At 46.0% G+C, this 23,216-nt stretch overlaps 1 protein-coding gene across 1 annotated transcript in view; it reads right to left on the reverse strand.

The window, feature by feature from the left end:
* Positions 1-23,216, reverse strand: part of RGS5 (regulator of G protein signaling 5) — a 233,328-nt gene that overhangs the window by 58,044 nt on the left and 152,068 nt on the right. The window contains exon 4 of the mRNA XM_068239953.1: positions 16,143-16,309. Within this exon, the coding sequence (XP_068096054.1) occupies positions 16,143-16,309 (167 nt within the window). The remainder of the gene's footprint in view (positions 1-16,142; positions 16,310-23,216) is intronic.

Genomic DNA, 23,216 nt, shown 5'->3' on the forward strand with positions numbered 1-23,216 from the left:
GTACAATCTTAATGTACAAAGTATATTCTCACCTAAAGGGGCCCATACACCTAACGATTTTCCCGCCGATATACAGCCGATCCGATCACAGTGATCGAATAGGCTGTTTTATCGCCGCGCACACCGCTGACAGAACGATCGATTTCCGTCCAAAATCAATCGTTCCCATCGATTCCCATTGATCCGTCCTTTCTCGATCGCCGGCCGGTCGGGAGTGCGTCGATAGCGGCGTTCGAATGCCCGACGACTGACGCAATACAGCGGGTATACATTACCTGCTCCGGCCGGCGCGAGTCCCCCGGTCCCGACTATCTTTTTCTCCGCTCCGGACCATTCCTGCAGCTACACAGAACTTCCTGTCCCGGCAGGAAGTTTAAACAGTAGAGCGCCAGTAAGTTCAGTAACTGCAGGAACGGTCTGGAGCTGAGAAGAAGACAGCGGACCAGGGGACTCGCGACGGCCGGAACAGGTAATGTATGCAGGGGGGGGGGAGGGGCGGCAGCTCCACAGACCGATCGGTTTCAGGCTGAAATCGATTCACAATCTGTTTGCAGTAAGGTGGCCATATGATCCCTCTCTGATCAGATTCGATCAGAGAGGGATCTATCTGTTGGTCGAATCTGATGGCAAATCGACCAGTGTATGGCCGCCTTTACTGTCCCTCAGAGGGGCTCACAATCTAGTCTAGTCTAGTCTAGTCACAATCTACTGTAGTATGTTTTCAGGAATGGATTTATCTGATCCCTGTAATAGAAGTGGCGAGGATTTTAAGCTGAGCTGTTTTTACCCTGTATCCATGTATTATACAATGGCTTTAACGATTTGTTATCAACCCTAATGGTGGCCACGAATTATCTAATTTCGTGGACAATGACCAGCATAACTGATGCTTGCAATCAATCAGAAACAATTGTTTGGGCCCACTTATAGCAAAGGGAAACATAACCAATACAATCAGATCTATGAAATCAATCCAAAAATCTACAGTTTGTTATCGATTGACCCCATTAGTGATGTACAATACGGTGGATCGAATGGGAAATTGGACCATTAGTGGCCACCTTAACTACCTTACAACCGCGTCACGCCAAGGGGCGTGACCGCGGCGGCAGCCCCAGGACCGCCTAATGCCAATTGGCCTCAAGTCCTGGGGCCGTCTAGGCTGCGTGCGCCTCTCCTGCTTGGGGGGGTGGAGCTCCTCCCCGCCTTCATTCTCTGAGCGGCGATGATCGCTCGTGAGACTGTTAACCGCCATCTATTTACGTAGTACAGCGCTGCGATCAGCGATATACTGGGGACAGCCGTGTGACCCAACTGTCCCCTGTGGCACACAGGAGCGATCGGCAGTGATAGGGTGAAGCCTATCAGCCGATCGCTATGATTAGCTGACTGGGGGAGGGAGGGGGAAACAGAAAATGACAAAAAAAATTGTTAAAATTATTACAAAAATAAATAAATATTTATTTTAAAACAAACAAACATCTGGTGGGCGATCAGACCCCACCAACAGAGATCTCTGTTGGTGGGGGGAAAAGGGGAGGGGGATCACTTGTGTCCTGTGTTGTGCGGCCCTGCAGCTTGGCCTTAAAGCTGCAGTGGCCATTTTAGTATAAAAAAAAGTGCTAAACCCTTTAGGGGGTTTAGCACTGTGGTCCTCAAGTGGTTAACATATGGAAAGTAGAGAACCAGAGCAGGGGCGTAGCTACAAATCATGGGGTCCCCAGCAAAACTCTGATGGGGCCCCCCGATGTTCAGATCCTTTCCCTCTTCTACTCCTGGTGACCCTTCACACCCATAACAAGTGTGGCCACAAAAACATCTGATCTAAAGGATGGGCCCCTGTATTGGAGGGAGTTATATTGAAGTTGTAGTTGGGGCCCCTTACAGCTCTGGGCCCCCCAGCAGTGGCAGAGGCGGCTCCACTCTAGTAATGCCCCTGAACCAGAGGGATTATTTGATTTAAAATCATTTGAGATTTGTATAAAGGGACAGTATTATACATGTTAAACTATATCATCTGTGAGTTTGGCTTTTCAACTTTGTATTCAGCTGGCATCAGCTGTAAAGTTTTGTGCTCCCATTTAAATCAGTGCTTAGGCAAAATTATTATTATTTTTATGAAAAAAGACACCTGCGTACATCCTCATCCTGTCCTCACATAACATGCTCTGTACAAACCAAGCTTTAATCAGAGGATATGAGTTTACAGAAAATGTGTCACCTATGCTCTCGCCGTCCTTGGAGATGGATAGATGAAATGCTTTGAGGGTAATATTAATGGATTTGGACAGGCAGTGAAAATCAGTGTTGATGCAGGTAATGGCTTGACAAACGCTCAGGGGAAATCAGAATCAGAACACTAATAGCCTGGATGAAACAAATATGCAGATGTTTCCTTTCAAAATGTCTGGAGCTAAGAAAAGTGAACAGGTCCTGTATATATTTATACATCTACTCCGTCTTTGCCATTTATAGAAACATGAGGTAAGCGCACTGAAGCAGACTTATACACAAATTGTAATGTAATATACTATTGAGCTGATTGAGGACCTTTAAACTAAAAAATTACAATATACCGGTAGCTCAGAAATATTTTTTTCCATGGTGCTTCAAGCTCCCTCTTGTGGCTGGTCCCATGACGAGGAAGACCCAGGGCTTTTGCTGTTTTCACTCTAAACATTCTGTCATGTACCAAGGAGCCCTTTTATTGAATATTGAAGAGAACATGGTGTAAGATCTCAGCTCCTCACTGGATGTTGTTTAATATATCATCTTCTTCGGAGTATACTCCTACTCCTAAGAAGATGATATATTAAACAACATCCAGTGAGGAGCTGAGATCTTACACCATGTTCTCTTCAATATTCAATTCACTAATCTACAGTAAAATTGCTGACAGTAAAGTAACGGTAATTCTGACAGAAAAGTAACATGCTTTGCTCAATTAGTGCAGCGTTACCTCGATTCAGGAAAAATGCCCCAGGAGCCCTTATGGAAAAAACAGTGCCGCCATAGGCACCCATTATAAAAGCTGCGATTAGCAGCAAAAATAGAAAATCAAGCAGGCGCCAAAATTTAAAGTTTTTGCTGCAAATCATGTTTTTCATAATGTGGCAAGAAGTTACATTTGGGTGCCCAGATGCATCCGATTACCGGCAAGCAAGGTAAATTTCAGCGGAGCACTTGCTATACAATGCTGCAATTTGCATTTCTGCAAACCCCTGGTGCTCATTCTATTGGGCACCTCTGGGTGCTGAAATCAACCCTGCCTGCCAGTATTCGGGCACCTCTGGGCTCCTAAATTTAAGGTTTGGGGGGTAGGGTTATGCACCAGTGGGAGGTTAAGGTTAAGCACTGGGGGAGCACCTCTGGGGGAAGGGGGGTCTTAGGGTTAAGCACTACCAGGGGAGGGGGGGGGTCTTAGGTTTAGTCATCGGTAAAGGGAGGGTTCTGTGTGAGTTATGTGTGTAGGGTTATGTTTAGCCATACTAAATTTTCAGTCAAAATTACCAAAATTTTACTATCAGAATCCAGCAGTAAAATATCGCAAATTTTACCAATATTCTACTAGCGGCAATCCCCTGCGCCCTTTTCCAAGCGCCTGTATATCGTGTATACGCGTTACCTAGGTAATATGTACATTACCAGGCAACCAGATGTTGCACAAGTAGCGTAGCATGGGATATCCTGATACCCACAGGATACATACGTGCATGGGGTACATGCGTTTACATTACCGAGGTAATGTGGGTTGCGCTAATTGCACAATAGGTGCTATCTTACTGTTGGGATTACCCGTAAAATTACTGCATGCTCTCTCAGTAGGCTGGGAGTGGTAGTGAATTGGCAGTTGGAGACGAAAGCACAGGAGGAGGAGGAGGAATAGCAGTAAATCCCAGGTATGATGTCACAGACTGAATACTCTGGACAGAATTATTTTGGGTAATATATCAAAGCTGTCAGATGCTGCTTATCACAAAACCAGAGCAGGGTGTGACAGATTTACCATAGCTCAGCAGCTACATGTATACATCTTCCCTTTTGCTGCTTTCCTCACCACAATAAAAAAAAAGCTCTAGACTTCTGAACTACTTTTTATTGTATGTTGTTGTTATGCATTCATTTATTTATATATACCTTTTTTGTCTAAAATGTCATTATTTATCTTGGATGTTTGCAAAACCAGGGTACTGAACTGCAAAGGCAGTGGTTTAAAAGTTATTGAAAAGCCAGTATACACCTGTAAATCAGGCGTGAGTGTGAGATTGTTAGTATAGTAGAAATTGTATCAACATGCACACTCCCATTGTTACAAAACAGACAAATTACTATTATTATGTATGACATCTTGCACAACACTTTTACATAGTGTATATAGTCACTAACAGTTCCTCAGAGGAGCTCACAATCTAATCCCTACTATAGTCAGTCATTGTCTTATGTTCCTATTGTAGTCTAATGCTGGGAATACACGTTTCGTTTTTGCCTTCGTTTTAGCCTTCGATTCGTTCGGTAAACGAATCGAGTGTTGAAAAAACGTATGTGAAAATAGTCATAATCTCATTATAGTTTCGATTAATAGACCCCAAAAACGAACGACTAGTGATCGAACATGTTTGATATTATCTCTCTTTATCCATCTAATCGAGCCATTGGTAGGCTTGATGGCTGTTCAGATCGATTATATATTCGTTTATGCCGTCCGTCCCTGTACTACGTTTCGTTTCTTTGCAGCCTTCGATCATTGGAAAAACGAAACCATCAGAATCGAAAAAAAAACGAAACCGTGGGTGGTGATATTAACCGTACGGTCGATTATTTCGGGATCGAAAAGGACAAAAGGCACAATCGAAACGAAGGTTTAAACGAAGGCAAAAACGAAACGTGTATTCCCAGCATAAAGGTCCGTAACCATGGTAAGAGTTTTTGAACGTTTTTGCCCAATGAACATTTGTTTTGCACGACATGGCGTAAAACTGTGCAATAAAAATGTGTTAAATGATGTTTAAAGGCTGCCGACAAACTATGTTGATTGTTTTGAACGACCTTCATGATGGATCATATCGCAAACGGTTATTAAAACATTTGCTAAGGTCCATTTTAATGATTGTTTGCATCCTGTCACATCACATCACGTCATTAGCGATATTTAAAAATAGATTGGGACATGATAGTTTGACACTGGAATTCCCTGATCCAATCTCTCCGTGGGTACTCAGCTTAAGGCAATTTTTTGGGGAACCAATTAACCTATCTGTATGTTTTTTGGGGTGTCAGAGAAAACCAGAGTATCTGGAGAAAACCCACACATACATGGGGTGAACGTAAAAACTACATGCAGATGTCCTAGCCCAGATTTACACTGAGAAGAATGCTAGCCACTACTGTACAGTGCAACCCAAGGTTTTTTGATGCAACATTTTAGAGCCACTATGAACCTCTGTCTTCATCAAGGAAAACAAAAACCACGTGTGTATTATGCATCCCTGGTGCAAGAAAAGCACTTGCAGCTCCAAGTATTTGCTCGATATCTGTATTATAAATTCCATTCAACTACCATTCTGGATCTCTACAACCGCTGTACTAAGGGTGCAGAAGTGACTAGAGTTGGGCCGAACGGTTCGCCTGCGAACGGTTCCATGCGAACTTCAGTGGTTCGCGTTCGCGTCCCGCAGGCGAACCTTTGCGGAAGTTCGGTTCGCCCCATAATGCACATGGAGGGTCAACTTTGACCCTCTACATCACAGTCAGCAGGCCCAGTGTAGCCAATTAGGCTACACTAGCCCCTGGAGCCCCACCCCCCCTTATATAAGGCAGGCAGCGGCGGCCATTACGGTCACTCGTGTGCTGCCTGCGTTAGTGAGAGTAGGGCGAGCTGCTGCAGACTGTCTCTCAGGGAAAGATTAGTTAGACTTAACTTGTTCCTGTCTGGCTGCATACCTGTTCTGTGAACCCACCACTGCATACCTGTGCTGTGAACCCACCACTGCATACCTGTGCTGTGAACCCACCACTGCATACCTGTGCTGTGAACCCACCACTGCATACCTGTTCAGTGAACCTGCCACTGCATACCTGTTCTGTTCAGTGGACCCGCCACTGTATACCTGTTCATTGAACCCACCACTGCATACCTGTGCTGTGAACCCACCACTGCATACCTGTTCTGTGAACCCACCACTGCATACCTGTTCAGTGAACCCGCCACTGCATACCTGTTCTGTTCAGTGAACCCGCCACTGTATACCTGTTCAGTGAACCCGCCACTGCATACCTGTTCTGTTCAGTGGACCCGCCACTGTATACCTGTTCAGTGAACCCGCCACTGCATACCTGTTGTGTTCAGTGAACCTGCCACTGCATACCTGTTCTGTGAACCCGCCACTGTATACCTGTTCTGTTTAGTGAACCCGCCACTGTATACCTGTTCTGTTTAGTGAACCTGCCACTGTATACCTGTTCTGTTTAGTGAACCCGCCACTGCATACCTGTTCTGTTCAGTGGACCCGCCACTGTATACCTGTTCAGTGAACCCGCCACTGCATACCTGTTGTGTTCAGTGAACCTGCCACTGCATACCTGTTCTGTGAACCCGCCACTGTATACCTGTTCTGTTTAGTGAACCCGCCACTGTATACCTGTTCTGTTTAGTGAACCCGCCACTGTATACCTGTTCTGTTTAGTGAACCCGCCACTGCATACCTGTTCTGTTCAGTGGACCCGCCACTGTATACCTGTTCAGTGAACCCGCCACTGCATACCTGTTGTGTTCAGTGAACCTGCCACTGCATACCTGTTCTGTGAACCCGCCACTGTATACCTGTTCTGTTTAGTGAACCCGCCACTGTATACCTGTTCTGTTTAGTGAACCCGCCACTGCATACCTGTTCTGTTCAGTGGACCCGCCACTGTATACCTGTTCAGTGAACCCGCCACTGCATACCTGTTGTGTTCAGTGAACCTGCCACTGCATACCTGTTCTGTGAACCCGCCACTGTATACCTGTTCTGTTTAGTGAACCCGCCACTGTATACCTGTTCTGTTTAGTGAACCCGCCACTGCATACCTGTTCTGTTCAGTGGACCCGCCACTGTATACCTGTTCAGTGAACCCGCCACTGCATACCTGTTGTGTTCAGTGAACCTGCCACTGCATACCTGTTCTGTGAACCCGCCACTGTATACCTGTTCTGTTTAGTGAACCCGCCACTGTATACCTGTTGTGTTTAGTGAACCCGCCACTGCATACCTGTTCTGTTCAGTGGACCCGCCACTGCATACCTGTTCTGTTCAGTGGACCCGCCACTGTATACCTGTTCTGTTTAGTGAACCCGCCACTGTATACCTGTTCTGTTTAGTGAACCCGCCACTGCATACCTGTTCTGTTCAGTGGACCCGCCACTGTATACCTGTTCAGTGAACCCGCCACTGTATACCTGTTCTGTTTAGTGAACCCGCCACTGTATACCTGTTGTGTTTAGTGAACCCGCCACTGCATACCTGTTCTGTTCAGTGGACCCGCCACTGCATACCTGTTCTGTTCAGTGGACCCGCCACTGTATACCTGTTCTGTTTAGTGAACCCGCCACTGTATACCTGTTCTGTTTAGTGAACCCGCCACTGCATACCTGTTCTGTTCAGTGGACCCGCCACTGTATACCTGTTCAGTGAACCCGCCACTGTATACCTGTTCTGTTTAGTGAACCCGCCACTGCATACCTGTTCTGTTCAGTGGACCCGCCACTGTATACCTGTTCAGTGAACCCGCCACTGCATACCTGTTGTGTTCAGTGAACCTGCCACTGCATACCTGTTCTGTGAACCTGCCACTGTATACCTGTTCTGTTTAGTGAACCCGCCACTGTATACCTGTTCTGTTTAGTGAACCCGCCACTGCATACCTGTTCTGTTCAGTGGACCCGCCACTGTATACCTGTTCAGTGAACCCGCCACTGCATACCTGTTGTGTTCAGTGAACCTGCCACTGCATACCTGTTCTGTGAACCCGCCACTGTATACCTGTTCAGTGAACCCGCCACTGCATACCTGTTGTGTTCAGTGAACCTGCCACTGCATACCTGTTCTGTGAACCCGCCACTGTATACCTGTTCTGTTTAGTGAACCCGCCACTGTATACCTGTTCTGTTTAGTGAACCCGCCACTGCATACCTGTTCTGTTCAGTGGACCCGCCACTGTATACCTGTTCAGTGAACCCGCCACTGCATACCTGTTGTGTTCAGTGAACCCGCCACTGTATACCTGTTAAGTGAACCCGCCACTGTATACCTGTTCAGTGAACCCGCCACTGCATACCTGTTGTGTTCAGTGAACCTGCCACTGCATACCTGTTCTGTGAACCCGCCACTGCATACCTGTTCTGTTTAGTGAACCTGCCACTGTATACCTGTTCTGTTTAGTGAACCCGCCACTGCATACCTGTTCTGTTCAGTGGACCCGCCACTGCATACCTGTTCTGTGAACCCGCCACTGTATACCTGTTCTGTTCAGTGAACCCACCGCATCAGTGCGCATACCTGTGCAGTTAAGTGAACCCACCTACCTACGTGAGTGCACGCAGTGTGATATACCACTCCGTGCATACCCGATATGGACAAAACAGGTAGAGGAAGAGGTAGTGCCAGAGCCAGAGGAAGGCCACCCGGCAGGTCTGCGCGAGGTCGTGTAAATGTAATTTCGTGTGGACCTGGCCCACAGTACAGTGCTCGGAAGAAGGCACGTCCCATCACCTCCCAAGATTGTCAGGACGTGGTTGAGTATTTAGCGACACAGAACACCTCATCTTGCTCAGCCACCAGCGCTACTACTAGCACCACTTCCGCTGCATTTGACACTTCGCAAGAATTATTTAGTGTTGAAATCACTGATGCACAGCCATTGTTGTTACAGCCAGATGAATTTTCACCAGCTCATATGTCTGAGTTACGCGGCAACACTATGGATGTAACGTGTCAGGAGGATGAAGGACCTACTGATGGTGCAAGTTTGGATTTGTCTGAGGCAAGCGAAGCTGGGCAGGATGACTACGATGATGACGGTAATAGGGATCCTCTGTATGTTCCCAATAGAGGAGATGAAGAGGGGGACAGTTCAGAGGGGGAGTCAGAGAGTAGTAGGAGGAGAGAAGTTGCTGAAAGAAGCTGGGGCAGCTCTTCGTCAGAAACAGCTGGTGGCAGAGTCCGGCACCATGTATCGCCACCTATGTACAGCCAGCCAACTTGCCCTTCAGCATCAGCTGCTGAGGTCCCCATAGTGCCCACATCCCAGGGTGGCTCAGCGGTGTGGAAATTTTTTAATGTGTGTGCCTCAGATCGGACCAAAGCCATCTGTTCGCTCTGCCAACAAAAATTGAGCCGTGGAAAGGCCAACACTCACGTAGGGACAAGTGCCTTACGAAGGCACCTGGAGAAAAGGCACAAACAGCAATGGGATGGCCACCTGAGCAAAAGCAGCAGCAGCACACAAAAGCAAAGCCACCCTCCTTCTCCTCTTCCTCCTCCATCAGGTGCATTATCTGCTTCTGCCGCTTTCTCCCTTCCACCTTCACAGGCACCCTCCTCCACTCCGCCTCTGCCCTTGAGCGGTTCCTGCTCCTCTGCCCACAGCAGCAGTCAGGTGTCCGTGAAGGAAATGTTTGAGCGGAAGAAGCCAATTTCGGCCAGTCACCCCCTTGCCCGGCGTCTGACAGCTGGCGTGGCGGAACTGTTAGCTCGGCAGCTGTTACTATACCGGCTGGTGGACTCTGAGGCCTTCCGTAAATTTGTGGCCTTCGGAACACCGCAGTGGAAGATGCCAGGCCGCACTTATTTTTCGAGAAAGGCCATACCCCAACTGCACCGTGAAGTTGAGAGGCAAGTGGTGTCATCTCTTGCGAAGAGCGTTGGGTCAAGGGTACACCTGACCACGGATGCCTGGTCTGCCAAGCACGGGCAGGGCCGCTACATTACCTACACAGCCCATTGGGTGAACCTGGTGGTGAACGATGGCAAGCAGGGCGCAGCGGACCAAATTGTGACACCTCCACGGCTTGCAGGCAGGCCTCCTGCCACCTCCTCTCCTCCTGCTACATGCTCTTCGCTGTCCTCCTCCTCCTTGGCTGAGTGGCAGTTCTCCTCTCCAGCTACACAGCCCCAGCTCCGCAGGGCCTATGCTGCATGCCAGGTACGACGCTGTCACGCCATCTTAGACATGTCTTGTCTCAAAGCGGAGAGTCACACTGGAGCAGCTCTCCTGGCTGCTCTTAAGAAACAGGTGGATGAGTGGCTGACCCCGCACCACCTGGAGATAGGCAACGTGGTGTGCGACAACGGCAGCAATCTGCTTGCCGCTTTGCATATGGGGAAGCTGACACACATACCCTGCATGGCACATGTCATGAATCTAGTGGTTCAAAGATTTGTGGCAAAGTACCCTGGCTTAGCGAATGTCCTGAAGCAGGCCAGGAAGTTCTGTGGGCATTTGAGGTGGTCTTACACAGCCATGGCACGCTTTGCGGAAATTCAGCGCAAAAACAACATGCCGGTGAGACGCCTCATTTGCGATAGCCCGACTCGCTGGAACTCGACCCTGCTCATGTTCTCCCGCCTGCTAGAACAGAAGAAAGCCGTGACCCACTACCTCTACAACTACAGTAGAATGAAACAGTCTGGGAAGATGGGGATGTTCTGGCCCGACAACTGGACACTGATGGAAAATGCATGCAGGCTCATGCGGCCGTTTGAGGAGGTGACCAACCTGGTGAGCCGCAGTGAGGGCACCATCAGCGACTTAATTCCCTACGCTTACTTCTTGGAGCGTGCTGTGCGTAGAGTGGCGGATGAAGCTGTGAATGAGCGTGACCAGGAACCGTTACGGCAGGAACAGGCATGGGACCAATTTTCATCAGACCCAGCTGTTTCCTCAACACCTGCGGCTGCACAGAGGGGGGAGGAGGAGGAAGAAGAGAAGTCGTGTGCAGAAGACGAGTCAGACTCAGAGGATGATGAGCAAGGTGTTTCTTTGGGGGAGGAGGAGGAGGAGGGGACAGCGGCAGGAGAACAACCTCAGCAGGCATCGCAAGGGGCTTGTGCTGCTCAACCTTCCCGTGGTATTGTTCGCGGCTGGGGGGAGGAGGTTGACTTACCTGACGTCACTGAGGAAGAGCAAGAGGAGATGGAGGGTACTGGATCCGACTTTGTGCAGATGTCGTCTTTTATGCTGTCCTGCCTGTTGAGGGACCCCCGTATAAAAAACCTCAAGGGGAATGAGCTGTACTGGGTGGCCACACTACTAGACCCTCGGTACAGGCACAAAGTGGCGGACCTGTTACCAACTCACCGGAAGGTGGAAAGGATGCAGCACATGCAGAACCAGCTGTCAACTATGCTTTACAATGCCTTTAAGGGTGATGTGACGGCACAACGCCAGCAAGGTACCACTGCCACTAATCCTCCTCCCGTGTCCACGCAGTCAAAGACAGGACGCTCCAGCGATCTCATGGTGATGTCGGACATGCGGACGTTCTTTAGTCCAACGCCTCGCCGTAGCCCTTCCGGATCCACCCTCCACCAACGCCTGGAATGGCAGGTAGCCGACTACCTGGCCTTAAGTGTGGATGTAGACACTGCTGTGAACAGCGATGAGGAACCCTTGAACTACTGGGTGCGCAGGCTTGACCTGTGGCCAGAGCTGTCCCAATTTGCCATCCAACTTCTCTCCTGCCCTGCCGCAAGCGTCCTGTCAGAAAGGACCTTCAGCGCAGCTGGAGGCATTGTCACAGAGAAGAGAAGTCGCCTAAGTCACAAAAGTGTTAAGTACCTCACCTTTATCAAAATGAATGAGGCATGGATCCCGGAGGGCTGCTGCCCGCCCCAAGACTAAGTCAGTCCCCGCACACACAGCATCTCTGCCTGCACGCCGTGTGACTGGCTGCCTGGCCTGCCCCAAGAAGACTAAGTCGCTCCCAGTCCCTCCACACAGCATGTCTACCTGCAGGCCGCTTGACTACCTTCTCCGCCACCACCAACAGGGTCCGGGACTCCAGGCGGATTGCTGAATTTTTTAGGCCGCTGCTAGCAGCGGCCGCTGTAATAATTTTTCTGGTGCGTGTACATGACTGCCTAATTTTTCTGGCTGCACTGCGGGCAGCTGCAACAACAAAAGAAAAGGCATGTACATGCGCCCATTCCCCTTCGTGATCATTACCTTGCCGTGGTGAAGGGGCTTGCGTATCACAATGAAGCAATGACCGGCGCCTAGATGAGTGTCTCGGGGGGCACACCCACGATAATAAGGTCGTTGCCTCATTGTGGTCAGACCAAATTTGATCAGCTGGACAGTCACTGTTCTGTCATTCAGCTACATCAGCCAGGCGACCATATGGGCTGTAAAGCCACCAAAACCTGCACTCTCGCCATGGTGCGCACCAGTCCAGCACGGCCGTCACTACACAAACAGCTGTTTGCGTTGCGTTACACGGTGAGTTTGGTGTGTCAGTGTGAAGCAGTACCTTAATTACACTACCTGATTGATGTATACACATGCAAGATGTTTGAAAGCACTTTAGGCCTGTCATTTAGCATTCAATGTGATTTCTGCCCTTAAAACGCTGCTTTGCGTCAAATCCAGATTTTTCCCGGGGACTTTTGGCATGTATCCCACTCCGCCATGCCCCCCTCCAGGTGTTAGACCCCTTGAAACATCTTTTCCATCACTTTTGTGGCCAGCATAATTATTTTTTTTTTCAAAGTTCGCATCCCCATTGAAGTCTATTGCGGTTCGCGAACTTTAACGCAAACCGAACCTTCCGCGGAAGTTCGCGAACCAGGTTCGCGAACCTAAAATCGGAGGTTCGGCCCAACTCTAGAAGTGACCAATTAATTCTGGAGGTTTGTGTTAAGTGCACCCAATTCATTCCTATCAGATGGGAATTCAAACAGATAGTAATCGATTTCTACCACACAAAGAAAACTCAATTTTGATTAGATTTGAACAGAAATCTATTAAAGGATACCTGAAGCAGAAGAAAAAAAAGTTGGATACCTACCTCAGTAGAAGGAGGCCTCTAGTCTTGAGACTTCCTTGATCTTCTTACATGCCTCTGTTCCTTACCTGGGACCTTCTTTACAATATTAATGTTGAATATTGCTTGTGGCCGTGCTTCTCTTCATGTACGAGCGTAGCACATAGTTTGGCCAGCGCCTGTGCAGTGTCATTGAGCCACTCCACGAGCGGCTCCATGCTATTGCGTAGGCGCAAACCCTATTGGTGCCTGAGGGGAGTGTAGCTGTGAAGATGAAGAGGACCCCAGCCAGCAGTGGAGCAGTTGTGGAGGATGGGGGAAGGCTCTGGAGCAGCCAGAGTCTTCTATCTACTGTGGTTATTACAGGTAGTCCCCGGGTTATGACCGCCCAACATACGAACGACCCGCCGATACGGATGGCCCGATCCCGTAGCGATGACATCATTTCTGCATGGGGAAGTTTGAAGAAGCGGCTTCAAACTTGCCCTGAGTGCTGGCACATGTCCCCAGCAGTGTTGGACTCACCTCCGAACTGAGTTAAATGCTGTCTGTTGTCCGCTCTCTGCCTTCTGCTCCCATTAGCCGCGTACAGCACCGCTAGAAGCAGCATCCATTTGCTTCCTGTATGTCATGTGACATACAGGTTCCTGTATGTCACATGACATACAGGAAGCAGTGCGATGCTGCATCTAGTGGTGCTGTAAGCGGCTATTGGAAGGCAGAGAGCGGAGGACAGACAGCGTTGGACTCGGGCTGGAAGGTGAGTCCATAGGGAGAGTGAGGGGAAAGAGGAATAGGGGGGGGGTAAAAATGGAAGCACACTGGGAGGGGGGGCACTGGAGCCAAAGGAGGGCACATGGGAGGCAAAGGGGACAGGGATAGCACATTGTTCCAACTTAAAAATGGATTCAGGTTAAGAACGAACCAACAGTCCGTATCTTGTTTGTTAACCGAGGACTACCTGTATCTCACTTTTTTTGGGTGTGGCTTCAGGTTTGCTTTAAGCATTACTTTAACTGCAAGCACTTTACCACCTAATGAAGTGAATCACTAAGGGTTATCTATCCTCTACCGCAACTGCCCAGCCCTTGGACATGATCGATCGCATTCAGGTTTTCTGACTTTTGATCAATAAACTTTACAAAACCAAATAATAGCCAATCAATTGGATATGCTAAGCAAGAGATTACAGGAAAATTAGATCAAAGTGAAAGAAAAATTGAAAATGTAAGCGTAAGTGAAAACAAAAATACTAACTCAAAACATAATGAAATCAAGTCAAGTATTCTAAGATGAAGAATGAATTAATCAAGTCATGTTTAGATATGGTAAGCTAATATAGCACTTATAGTAGTGAGTACAGGTAGTCCCCGGATAACGAACGAGATAGGGAATGTAGGTTCGTTCTTTACCTGAATCCGTTCTTAAAGAGAATCTGTATTGTTAAAATCGCACAAAAGTAAACATACCAGTGCGTTAGGGGACATCTCCTATTACCCTCTGTCACAATTTCGCCGCTCCCCGCCGCATTAAAAGTGGTTAAAAACAGTTTTAAAAAGTTTGTTTATAAACAAACAAAATGGCCACCAAAACAGGAAGTAGGTTGATGTACAGCATATCCACACATAGAAAATACATCCATACACAAGCAGGCTGTATACACCCTTCCTTTTTAATCTCAAGAGATCATTTGTGTGCTTCTTTTCCCCTGCAGCTATCTTCCACTGAAGTGTCAGGCTGTTTCTTCCTGCAGAGTGCAGACAGCTGTGCCTGTATGTAATTCCTCAGTATGTGAAAGCCCAGCCAGCTCAGAGGACGATTTATCCAGCTTGTAAAAGATAATAGAGCAGAGAGAAGCTGCACTAATCTAAATAATACACAGGCAGTGTGCAGAGAGGGGCCTGGAGGTGGGAGATGCATCACAGAACCACAACACTGAAGAACTTGGCAGCCTTCCAGACACAGCCTGACAAGTCTGACAAGAGAGAGATAAGTTGATTTATTAAAGAGATGGCAGGGGCGTAGCAATAGGGGGTGCAGAGGTAGCGACCGCATCGGGGCCCTTGGGCCAGAGGGGCCCCGAAGGGCCATCCCTCAACTACATTATTAGCTCTCTATTGGTCCTGTACTCACAATAATCACTTCTATAGATACTTTGAATAGTGGTAATCACTAACAAACTGTTCCCCATCCCCTTCTTGCACCTCTGACACTGTAGTTGCCATTGGCAGGTTTTGGTGCGCCGTATCAATTGTTATGTATAGAGTGCTTAGGGGGGCCCATTGTAAAACTTGCATCGGGGCCCAAAGCTCCTTAGCTACGCCACTGAGAGATGGTGATAGTAGAACGTGCTGCAGTAAGCCAGAACACATTAGAATAGCTTTTGGAACTTGTAGGATGATAAAAAACAGGATGCAATTTTTGTTACGGAGTCTCTTTAAGTTGGAACACTGTGATATCTCTGTCCCGTGTACCTCCTCTTTGTCTCCAATGCCCCCCGCTGTGTCACCTCTGTTCCCCTCTACCTTCATTGTCCCCCTCTGTACCACCTCTGCCCCCCCCACCCCATGTCACCTCTGTCCCAGTTCCCTCAGTGTCTCCATCTGTGCCACCACTGGGTACCTCTGCCTCCACTGTGTCCCTCTGTACCACCACTGATGCCTATTCCCTTTGTGCCTCTTTCTGTTTCCCTTTATCCAGGACTGGATGTAAGGTTTGCTTTAAAATGAAATGTGTAAAATGTGCATGCAGAACTTGGAGCTCTCTATATTTTATAGTGTACCACAGAAAAATGTCATTTTACTGAGTTTAAAAAAAAACACTTTTTTATAGAATTTTCTAAATTGATTTTTTCAAAAACTATCTATTTTAATTTTTGGGGGGGACTTATTCCCATTTTTGTGCCATTGTAATGGCGGGTCAGTAATAAGTTGGGCATTCGTAAGTCAGGGACTACCTGTACTCAAGCTGTATATCATATTAGGAAACCCCTTGCAGAGTCAGCTATCAGAATGGGAGTGGTAAAGGCTACAAATCAGTCAGCATAACCTATAACAATTTTTTAAAAAGTTTTTCAAAAACATTTCCTGATTTGTAATCTTGTGTTTTGTAAGGTTTTTATTACCTCTCTGGGAGCCTCTGTCTGGATGAACTCCTCATAGATTTTCTTGGCTTTTAGAGCCATTTTGGCTGGAGACTTGGTCTTTCTGTAATCCTCACAAGCCATCCAAAATTCAATATTCTCCTCGCTGAATTCCATCTTCAGAAAGGTTTGGAAGGCAGACAGGCCATCTGAACAAAGGGAAAAGAGGTTTAGGTGACTACATTATTCCCATCAACAATGAAAGTGACCCAAAGCAATGGGGGAAAGGAGTCAGTTTAAAGATATTTTAGAAGGAGTGATGTAAACAAGGTTTCTGTGTCGGTTTCCTGGATAACAGAGGCACAATGGACGATATGCACTCTCACACAGCAGTGCTGCAGTTCCAGTTTAAAGGGGAACTCCAGTGAACATTTTAGTATTGGGGCAGGTGATGTAGCTGCTGCATGGTTTTTGGCAGTTGGAAACAGCTGTAACAGCTATTTTCCACAATGCAACAAGGTTCACAGACAGGAAACTGCCCAAAAAAGTACGTACTTTTCTTGTGGGAGGGGTTTCTTGTGGGAGTGGTTTCATCACAATATCAGTCATACAGGGCCCCCTGATGGTCTGTTTGTGAAAAGGAATAGATTTCTCATGTAAAAGGGCGTATCAGCTACTGATTGGGATAAAGTTCAATTTTTGGTCGGAGTTTCTCTTTAAGCCTTAGCCAGGACACTATGTTTATGGAAGTTGTATCTTTTCCCTGTATTTGCAAAGGCTACCTCCAGGCATTCTGGATTCCCCCCACACTCCCAAAACATACTAGTAAGTTGATTGGTTCCCCCAAATTAGCCTTAAGCTGTTAAAGTGGAACTGAAGATCTAAAAAAAACAAAGAGTTTAACTTACCTAGGGCTTTCCTAAGCCCCCAGCAGCCGTCCTGTCCCGCATTGGTCATCCATGATCCTCTGTTCTCCCGCCGCCAGCTAGTTTAGTTAGTCGATGGCATCTGCGCCTGCGCGCCCTGGGTTACGTGTAGCTTTCTTTGTGCTCCAGCTCACAATAGTGCAAGACGCTATCATGGGCTGGAACGGGAAGAAAGCTATGCATAGCCCGGAGCGCGCAGGCGCAGATGCCGTCGACTTACAAGCCAATGGTAACGAAACTAGCTGGCGGCTGGAGAAAGGAGGATCGTGGAGGACCGGCGTGGGACAGGATGAGGATGGCTGCTGGGGGCTTGGGGAAACTCTAGGTAAGTGAAACTCTTTTTGTTTTGTTTTTTAAGATCTTCAGTTCCGCTTTTATCCTCGTGCGAGGACTGTTGCCTGCAAGTATTGAGACTCAATCCCTTGGGCGGCAGTTTGGGGAAGAGTGCTGTGCAGACATGTTCTGTTGCTAAGGTGGGGGGAGGAGAGTTGACAAATGTCACATGGAAGGGTGGGAGGAGTAAGTATAAAAATAATGCTCTCGGCCTTCGTTCAGTCTAAATGATTCGGCAGTCTGCCGGTACATCAGGGCTGCTGTACACACACTAGATTCCCAGACCCTGAATTAACATATTGGCAAGAAACATCTAGCTTGTGCACAAGCCTCAGAGACAATGACTACATTTGTGAACCCTTCTGAAGGATAGTTTGTAGATGTGACTATAAAGTCTATAAAGTGCTGCAGAAAATGTCAGCAGTATATAAATGTATAACAACAACTGCAGAGAGAATCACTGTGTCTGGATCAGTGAGGTCACTGCAAAAAAATAACAAAAATAAAACACAAAAAAAACATAACTACTTTCTTCCCCCTATCTCCCAGCCATCTGCTCACTATTTTGTACAAAATAAAGTAGGTTCTTATGTAAATTTCTTTAACCATTAAGAATAAAGCGTGGATTATTTATCGAGAGTCTAAATGGGCACTTTTGAACATTGGGAGAAATTACATATGTAATTTGTAATAATGTAATAAGATATGAAAGAACTTTGTTGGAATATTGGTAAATACCTTGTACAATGTAACTCTGGTCCTACTTTTATTGACAAGTTGTATTTTCTTGGTGTCTACAAAACACTAGGGAGAAACATTGGCTCTTTCTTCATGCGTTGTTGTGTTTACAAGTAAGCCGAACTAGCATACTAACATACGCTAGTACATTGCATATTAACCCTATTCCACTCTGGTTTCTATAGTCATAGTGGTAATAGGATGAGATTCAATACTCCAGCAGGGGAGCACTCTGATTCCGTCATCCCACAGCTAGAGTTTTCAGAGAACCACAGGTAGCTAATGAGACATCATGGGGATTGCAGAATACATTTTCTTTATTCATTTTAGAACCGCAGCTAACTTTTCTTAGAAGTTGTGTGGAACACTGTGGCCAGGGTGCTACATGTATGTTTATAGAAACAAAATTTAACACAGCTGTGCAGTGCATGGACAGCAATGCATTATATGCAGTTGTGTAGTAATTTGCATCCAACTGGTTAAACTGGCCTAAGCATAAAGTGAACCTGAGCCAAGTAAAATTAAAATAAACATATGATGTACCTACAAATAAATATTACATACTTACCTTGTTGTCATTCACTCTGAGAAGCTCATCGTTTTCTTCTAACAAAGACTCCTTCCTGTTCTGGCTGGATCTAGTCAGACTTGCGGTTGAGGAGGACATGGAAAGTCTACATGCTATATTGAAGCTTCCCTCTACTGAGGTAAATATCTAACTTTTAGGTTTGTTTTTCTCCTTACACGTTTGCTTTAAGTATTTTCAGTGGCAATCTGGGTATGTATCAAATTGTGCTTTAACTGGGGAGGCAGTCTGATTTATCTCATTGGAAAGAGTTGTGATCCATAATATCTCAAAAGCACCACACCTGACTCTCATAAAGGGATTTGTAAATCCTGAAGCAAGTGAGGGTCTGTGGCTTGGCAAAAGGGGATACAGAGGTTGTGACACCACCAGGGCCACTGGACCTAAGAGGCCCACATGGGACCCTCCTCTAGTTACTACATTAGCTCTTCATTGGTGCTGTAATGGTAATGATCACCTCGATGTGTTCTAAGCCACTGGTGAGGATCTAGCCACTAGGAACTCCCTTGGTCAAATGGAAGAGCTAAATGCATGCATGACTTGATAAGGTTGTTCTAGCTAGATGCCTTTTATAGCTATATATAACCATTATGAGTGGACACTAGAGACTCCATTGCTAAAGTCATTAAGAATGACCAGCAAACAATACAACAGAAACCGCATTTCAGAACTATGAGCCCTGGATCTTCTATGCATGCTTGTTTGTACACTGACCACCTAAGCTTATTGCAGCGTGGTACACCTTGCAGTGATTGGTTAGAGATGCTTTCAGTCCATACTTTTTTATCCAAGGCCAACCATTAAGGTTTCTGCAGATCATCTTCAATAACAATTGCTTTATTTCATTTGGATTTACAACATTGCCTTAAAAACACACAAAAAAACACTAAATACTACTGCCTGAGTGAATTGCCAAATCAGCAATGCTTAACTTTTCCACAGAAATTCCACAAGGTTTCAATAAGTAGTAATGTTTGACAGGAAAGATAAAAAGAATGCGCCTCTTGGAATATCATCTGGTTTTCATTGTGGTGACTGGAATATCTGACGTACACAGCTTAAATATTAAAGCTGATTATCCTTGGGATTTATATACATTTTTCCACCAGTCACTTATTTTATGAACACTGATTGGCTCCATTAAATGATGAGAATCAATATCTACGCTCCTCTATAGCATGTGATGTTCAGTGATTTAGATCACATTACACGGCAAGCCATAGTGGAAAACATCACGTATCTACCAGTAAGTATAAACAGACAATAAAGGATGTCTTTCAGCTTGTGGATCACTTCATGTGACAACCATTACTCTAGAAACCCTTCCTTTTTTTGAAGATGAGTAATATATTTCTGATCAGACCATAGGAAACGACAGGCTTTGAATACTGGATGTTCTTTTAAGTGTAGAAAAAAAAGCAATAACATCTCCCAAAAATCTACATTTGCAAAGGAGTTTAAGAGAATAAAACAAAATCTATCATAGTTACATAGTGATTTGGGTTGAAAAAAGACATACGTCCATCGAGTTCAACCAGAGAACAAAGTACAACACCAGCCTGCTCCCTCACATATCCCTGTTGATCCAGAGGGAGGCAAAAAACCCTTACAAGGCATGGTCCAATTAGCCCCAAAAGGGAAAAAATTCCTTCCTGACTCCAGATGGCAATCAGCTAAAATCCATGGATCAACATCACTGGGCATTACCTAGTAATTGTATGTCTTTCAATGCAAGGAAAGCATCTAAGCCCCCTTTAAATGCAGGTATAGGGTTTGCCATAACTACTTCCTGTTGCAATGCATTCCACATCTTAATCACTCTTACTGTAAAGAACCCTTTCCTAAATAAATGGCTACAAAGTTTTTTCCTCCATGCGCAGATAATGTCCTCTAGTCCTTTGAGAAGGCCTAGGGACAAAAAGCTCACAAAAGGAACAGCCAGTGGGAAGGCTAAAACTCAACTTACGTTACATGAGTATTGGTCTATGTACATGCACATTTTACCAAGGTTTTGAGACTATACTCCAAATGTTCTGCAGAGTGTAGCCAACATGACTGGTTGAAGATATTAAATTTGGCATGACTGATCATAAGTCCTTGCTACTATTGATAACACATTTGACCAGATACGTGTGCATCAGTTTCAGATAAATTATTTAGCAAGTCAGCTTCACCCCAGACACAGACCGGAGAACATATATTCAGTCAGCCCTACAGAATCAGTAGGATCATATTCCTCCCTTGCATGATGGGCTGGTAATGAGCGCTTCAGCATACGACTAGGGGACAGAAGTTAGAGCGATCACTTCTGAGATATGTGAAATAAACACACAGTTGCAAGTCAGAGGTTTACATAAACTTAAAGTGTACCAGAGATGACATGTGACATGGTGAGATAGACATGTGTATATACAGTGGCAAGCATACAGACACTTATGCTGTGCGCCTTTACTTTTTTCCCTGCCTAAAAGGTTTATAATTAGCTATGGAACTGACCGTTTTTCTCCAGACTGGACTCAGTCAGCTCACTGATAACAAATTACAGAGATCAAACACTTTCCTAAGCAGATACCTGGGCTTTTTATTAAGAGGAAAAGATAAAAAGGTCAATAGTTCATGTATTTTCACTCTGGGACTTTTGAGACACTGTAATTGAGCAGAGACTATGAAACATTCAATCTGCTTTGTAAATGTTTACACATAAAATACAACCCTGAGATATCTGAAGGAGTCATTTTTAGGAGTAGAAGGACAGATCCAATTGTTTATCTCATTAGTTTATTTTCATTTCTGGTTCACTTTAAGGTGGCTACACAAGATACAATGAAAGGATTACATTTTACGACAATCAGGACATACAGAAATATTGAAAGTTTTATTTTTTTATGAATTTGAGTTTTGAATCACCTTTTTATTCATAGTTGGGAAAAAATGGATATGTGTGATAGTAAGATTTTTATAATGCTTAGTGTGGTTTGCCTTCTTAAAACAGAAGGTATTTGCGATAATTCTGATTTAAAGCGAAACTGAAATTAAAAACAAAATATTCCAGCCGTCCTGTCCTGCGCCAGTCCTGTACGATCCTCTGTTCCCCCGCCGCCAGCTAGTTTTGGTTTTGCCAACAGGCCACTGTGCCTGCGCAGCTCTGGCCATGCGCAGCTTTGGTCGCGTTCCTGTCTGCAATAGCACCCTGCGCAGAGCGCTATTGCAGACAGGAACGCAAACAAGGCTACGCGTGGCAGGGCTGCACAGGCGGAGTGGTCCATCGACTTACAAGTCAACCTAAGCGAAATTAGCTGGTGGAGGGAAAACAGAGCATCATGGGGGAGGACCGGCGCAGGATAGGATGGCTGCAAGGGGCTGGCAGAAGCCCCATGTAAGTATAACTCTGTTTTTTATTTTCAGTTCCGCTTTAAGTGTGTAACTGTGGTTTCCCACAAAGCACCACTACTGACTATGCAAATTATTTCTATGTACCTGAAGCCAGGCTTATATCCAGAACCCCTGGTGTATGGCAAGCCTACAGCTTTAAATTTTATAGAGCCACATCAATCCAACATGCAGACGGCCTGTTTCAAACTGTTAGTCCTCCTCAGTGCATGGCAAGGATTGATGAGGCACTATAGGATAGGGCTTGAACCAGAACAACAGAATACCCTAGCAGCTCAGGGTTACCCAAAACTACTAGGAAAGTATAGGGGACCAGTAGGAGAATGAAAAGCCTTCCTACTTATAAAGCAATGCTTAGTGTGGTTAGCCTTCTTAAAACACAAAGTATTTGTGGTAACTCAGATTTAAGTGTGTAACTGTGGTTACCCACAATGCACCACTACTGAATATGCAAATTATCTCTTTATGCCCCTAAAGCCAGGCTTACATCCAGAATCGCTGGTGTATAGCACACCTACAGCTTTAACTTTTAGGGCCCGTTTCCACTAGAGCGAATCCGCATGCGTTGTCTGCATGCGGATTCGCGTTAACCAATACAAGTGGATGGCCCTATTTCCACTTGTCAGTTTTTTCCTGCGTTTTTCTGTGCAGGATTTTTCTGCACGGTAGAGCCTGCAGAATTCGCCTGCGTGTGGAATGCAGGCGATTCGCAGGCTATGTATTTGATAGGGAAAACGCACATGCGTTATTTGCCGTGATTTCGCGTGCGAATTCGCATGAAAACTAATGTAAATTGAACCAGGCAGTGACATGGTTAAATTCGCATATACCCTGCCTATGCAAAATCGCATGCGAAATCGCGGCAAAAAACGCACGCAGAATTGCATCCGCATGCGATTTCGTCAGTGGTGGAATCCCGGTGATTCGCACCGCACTAGTGGAAATGAGCCCTTACAGAGCCACATCAACCTATCATGCAGACAGCCTATGTTACAATCAACCAGAAAATTGATTGTACTTCTTGAACTGACAAGAAATATAAAACAGTATGATGTGTGGCCACCTTTATGGTGAATTCTTTAAACTTCACTTAATAATCCGTTCACACAAAAAATATTAACAAACTACAGTATATATTTGGCA

Source organism: Hyperolius riggenbachi, chromosome 6 (assembly GCF_040937935.1).
Source record: "Hyperolius riggenbachi isolate aHypRig1 chromosome 6, aHypRig1.pri, whole genome shotgun sequence".
In the NCBI taxonomy this organism is placed as follows: Eukaryota; Metazoa; Chordata; class Amphibia; order Anura; family Hyperoliidae; genus Hyperolius; species Hyperolius riggenbachi.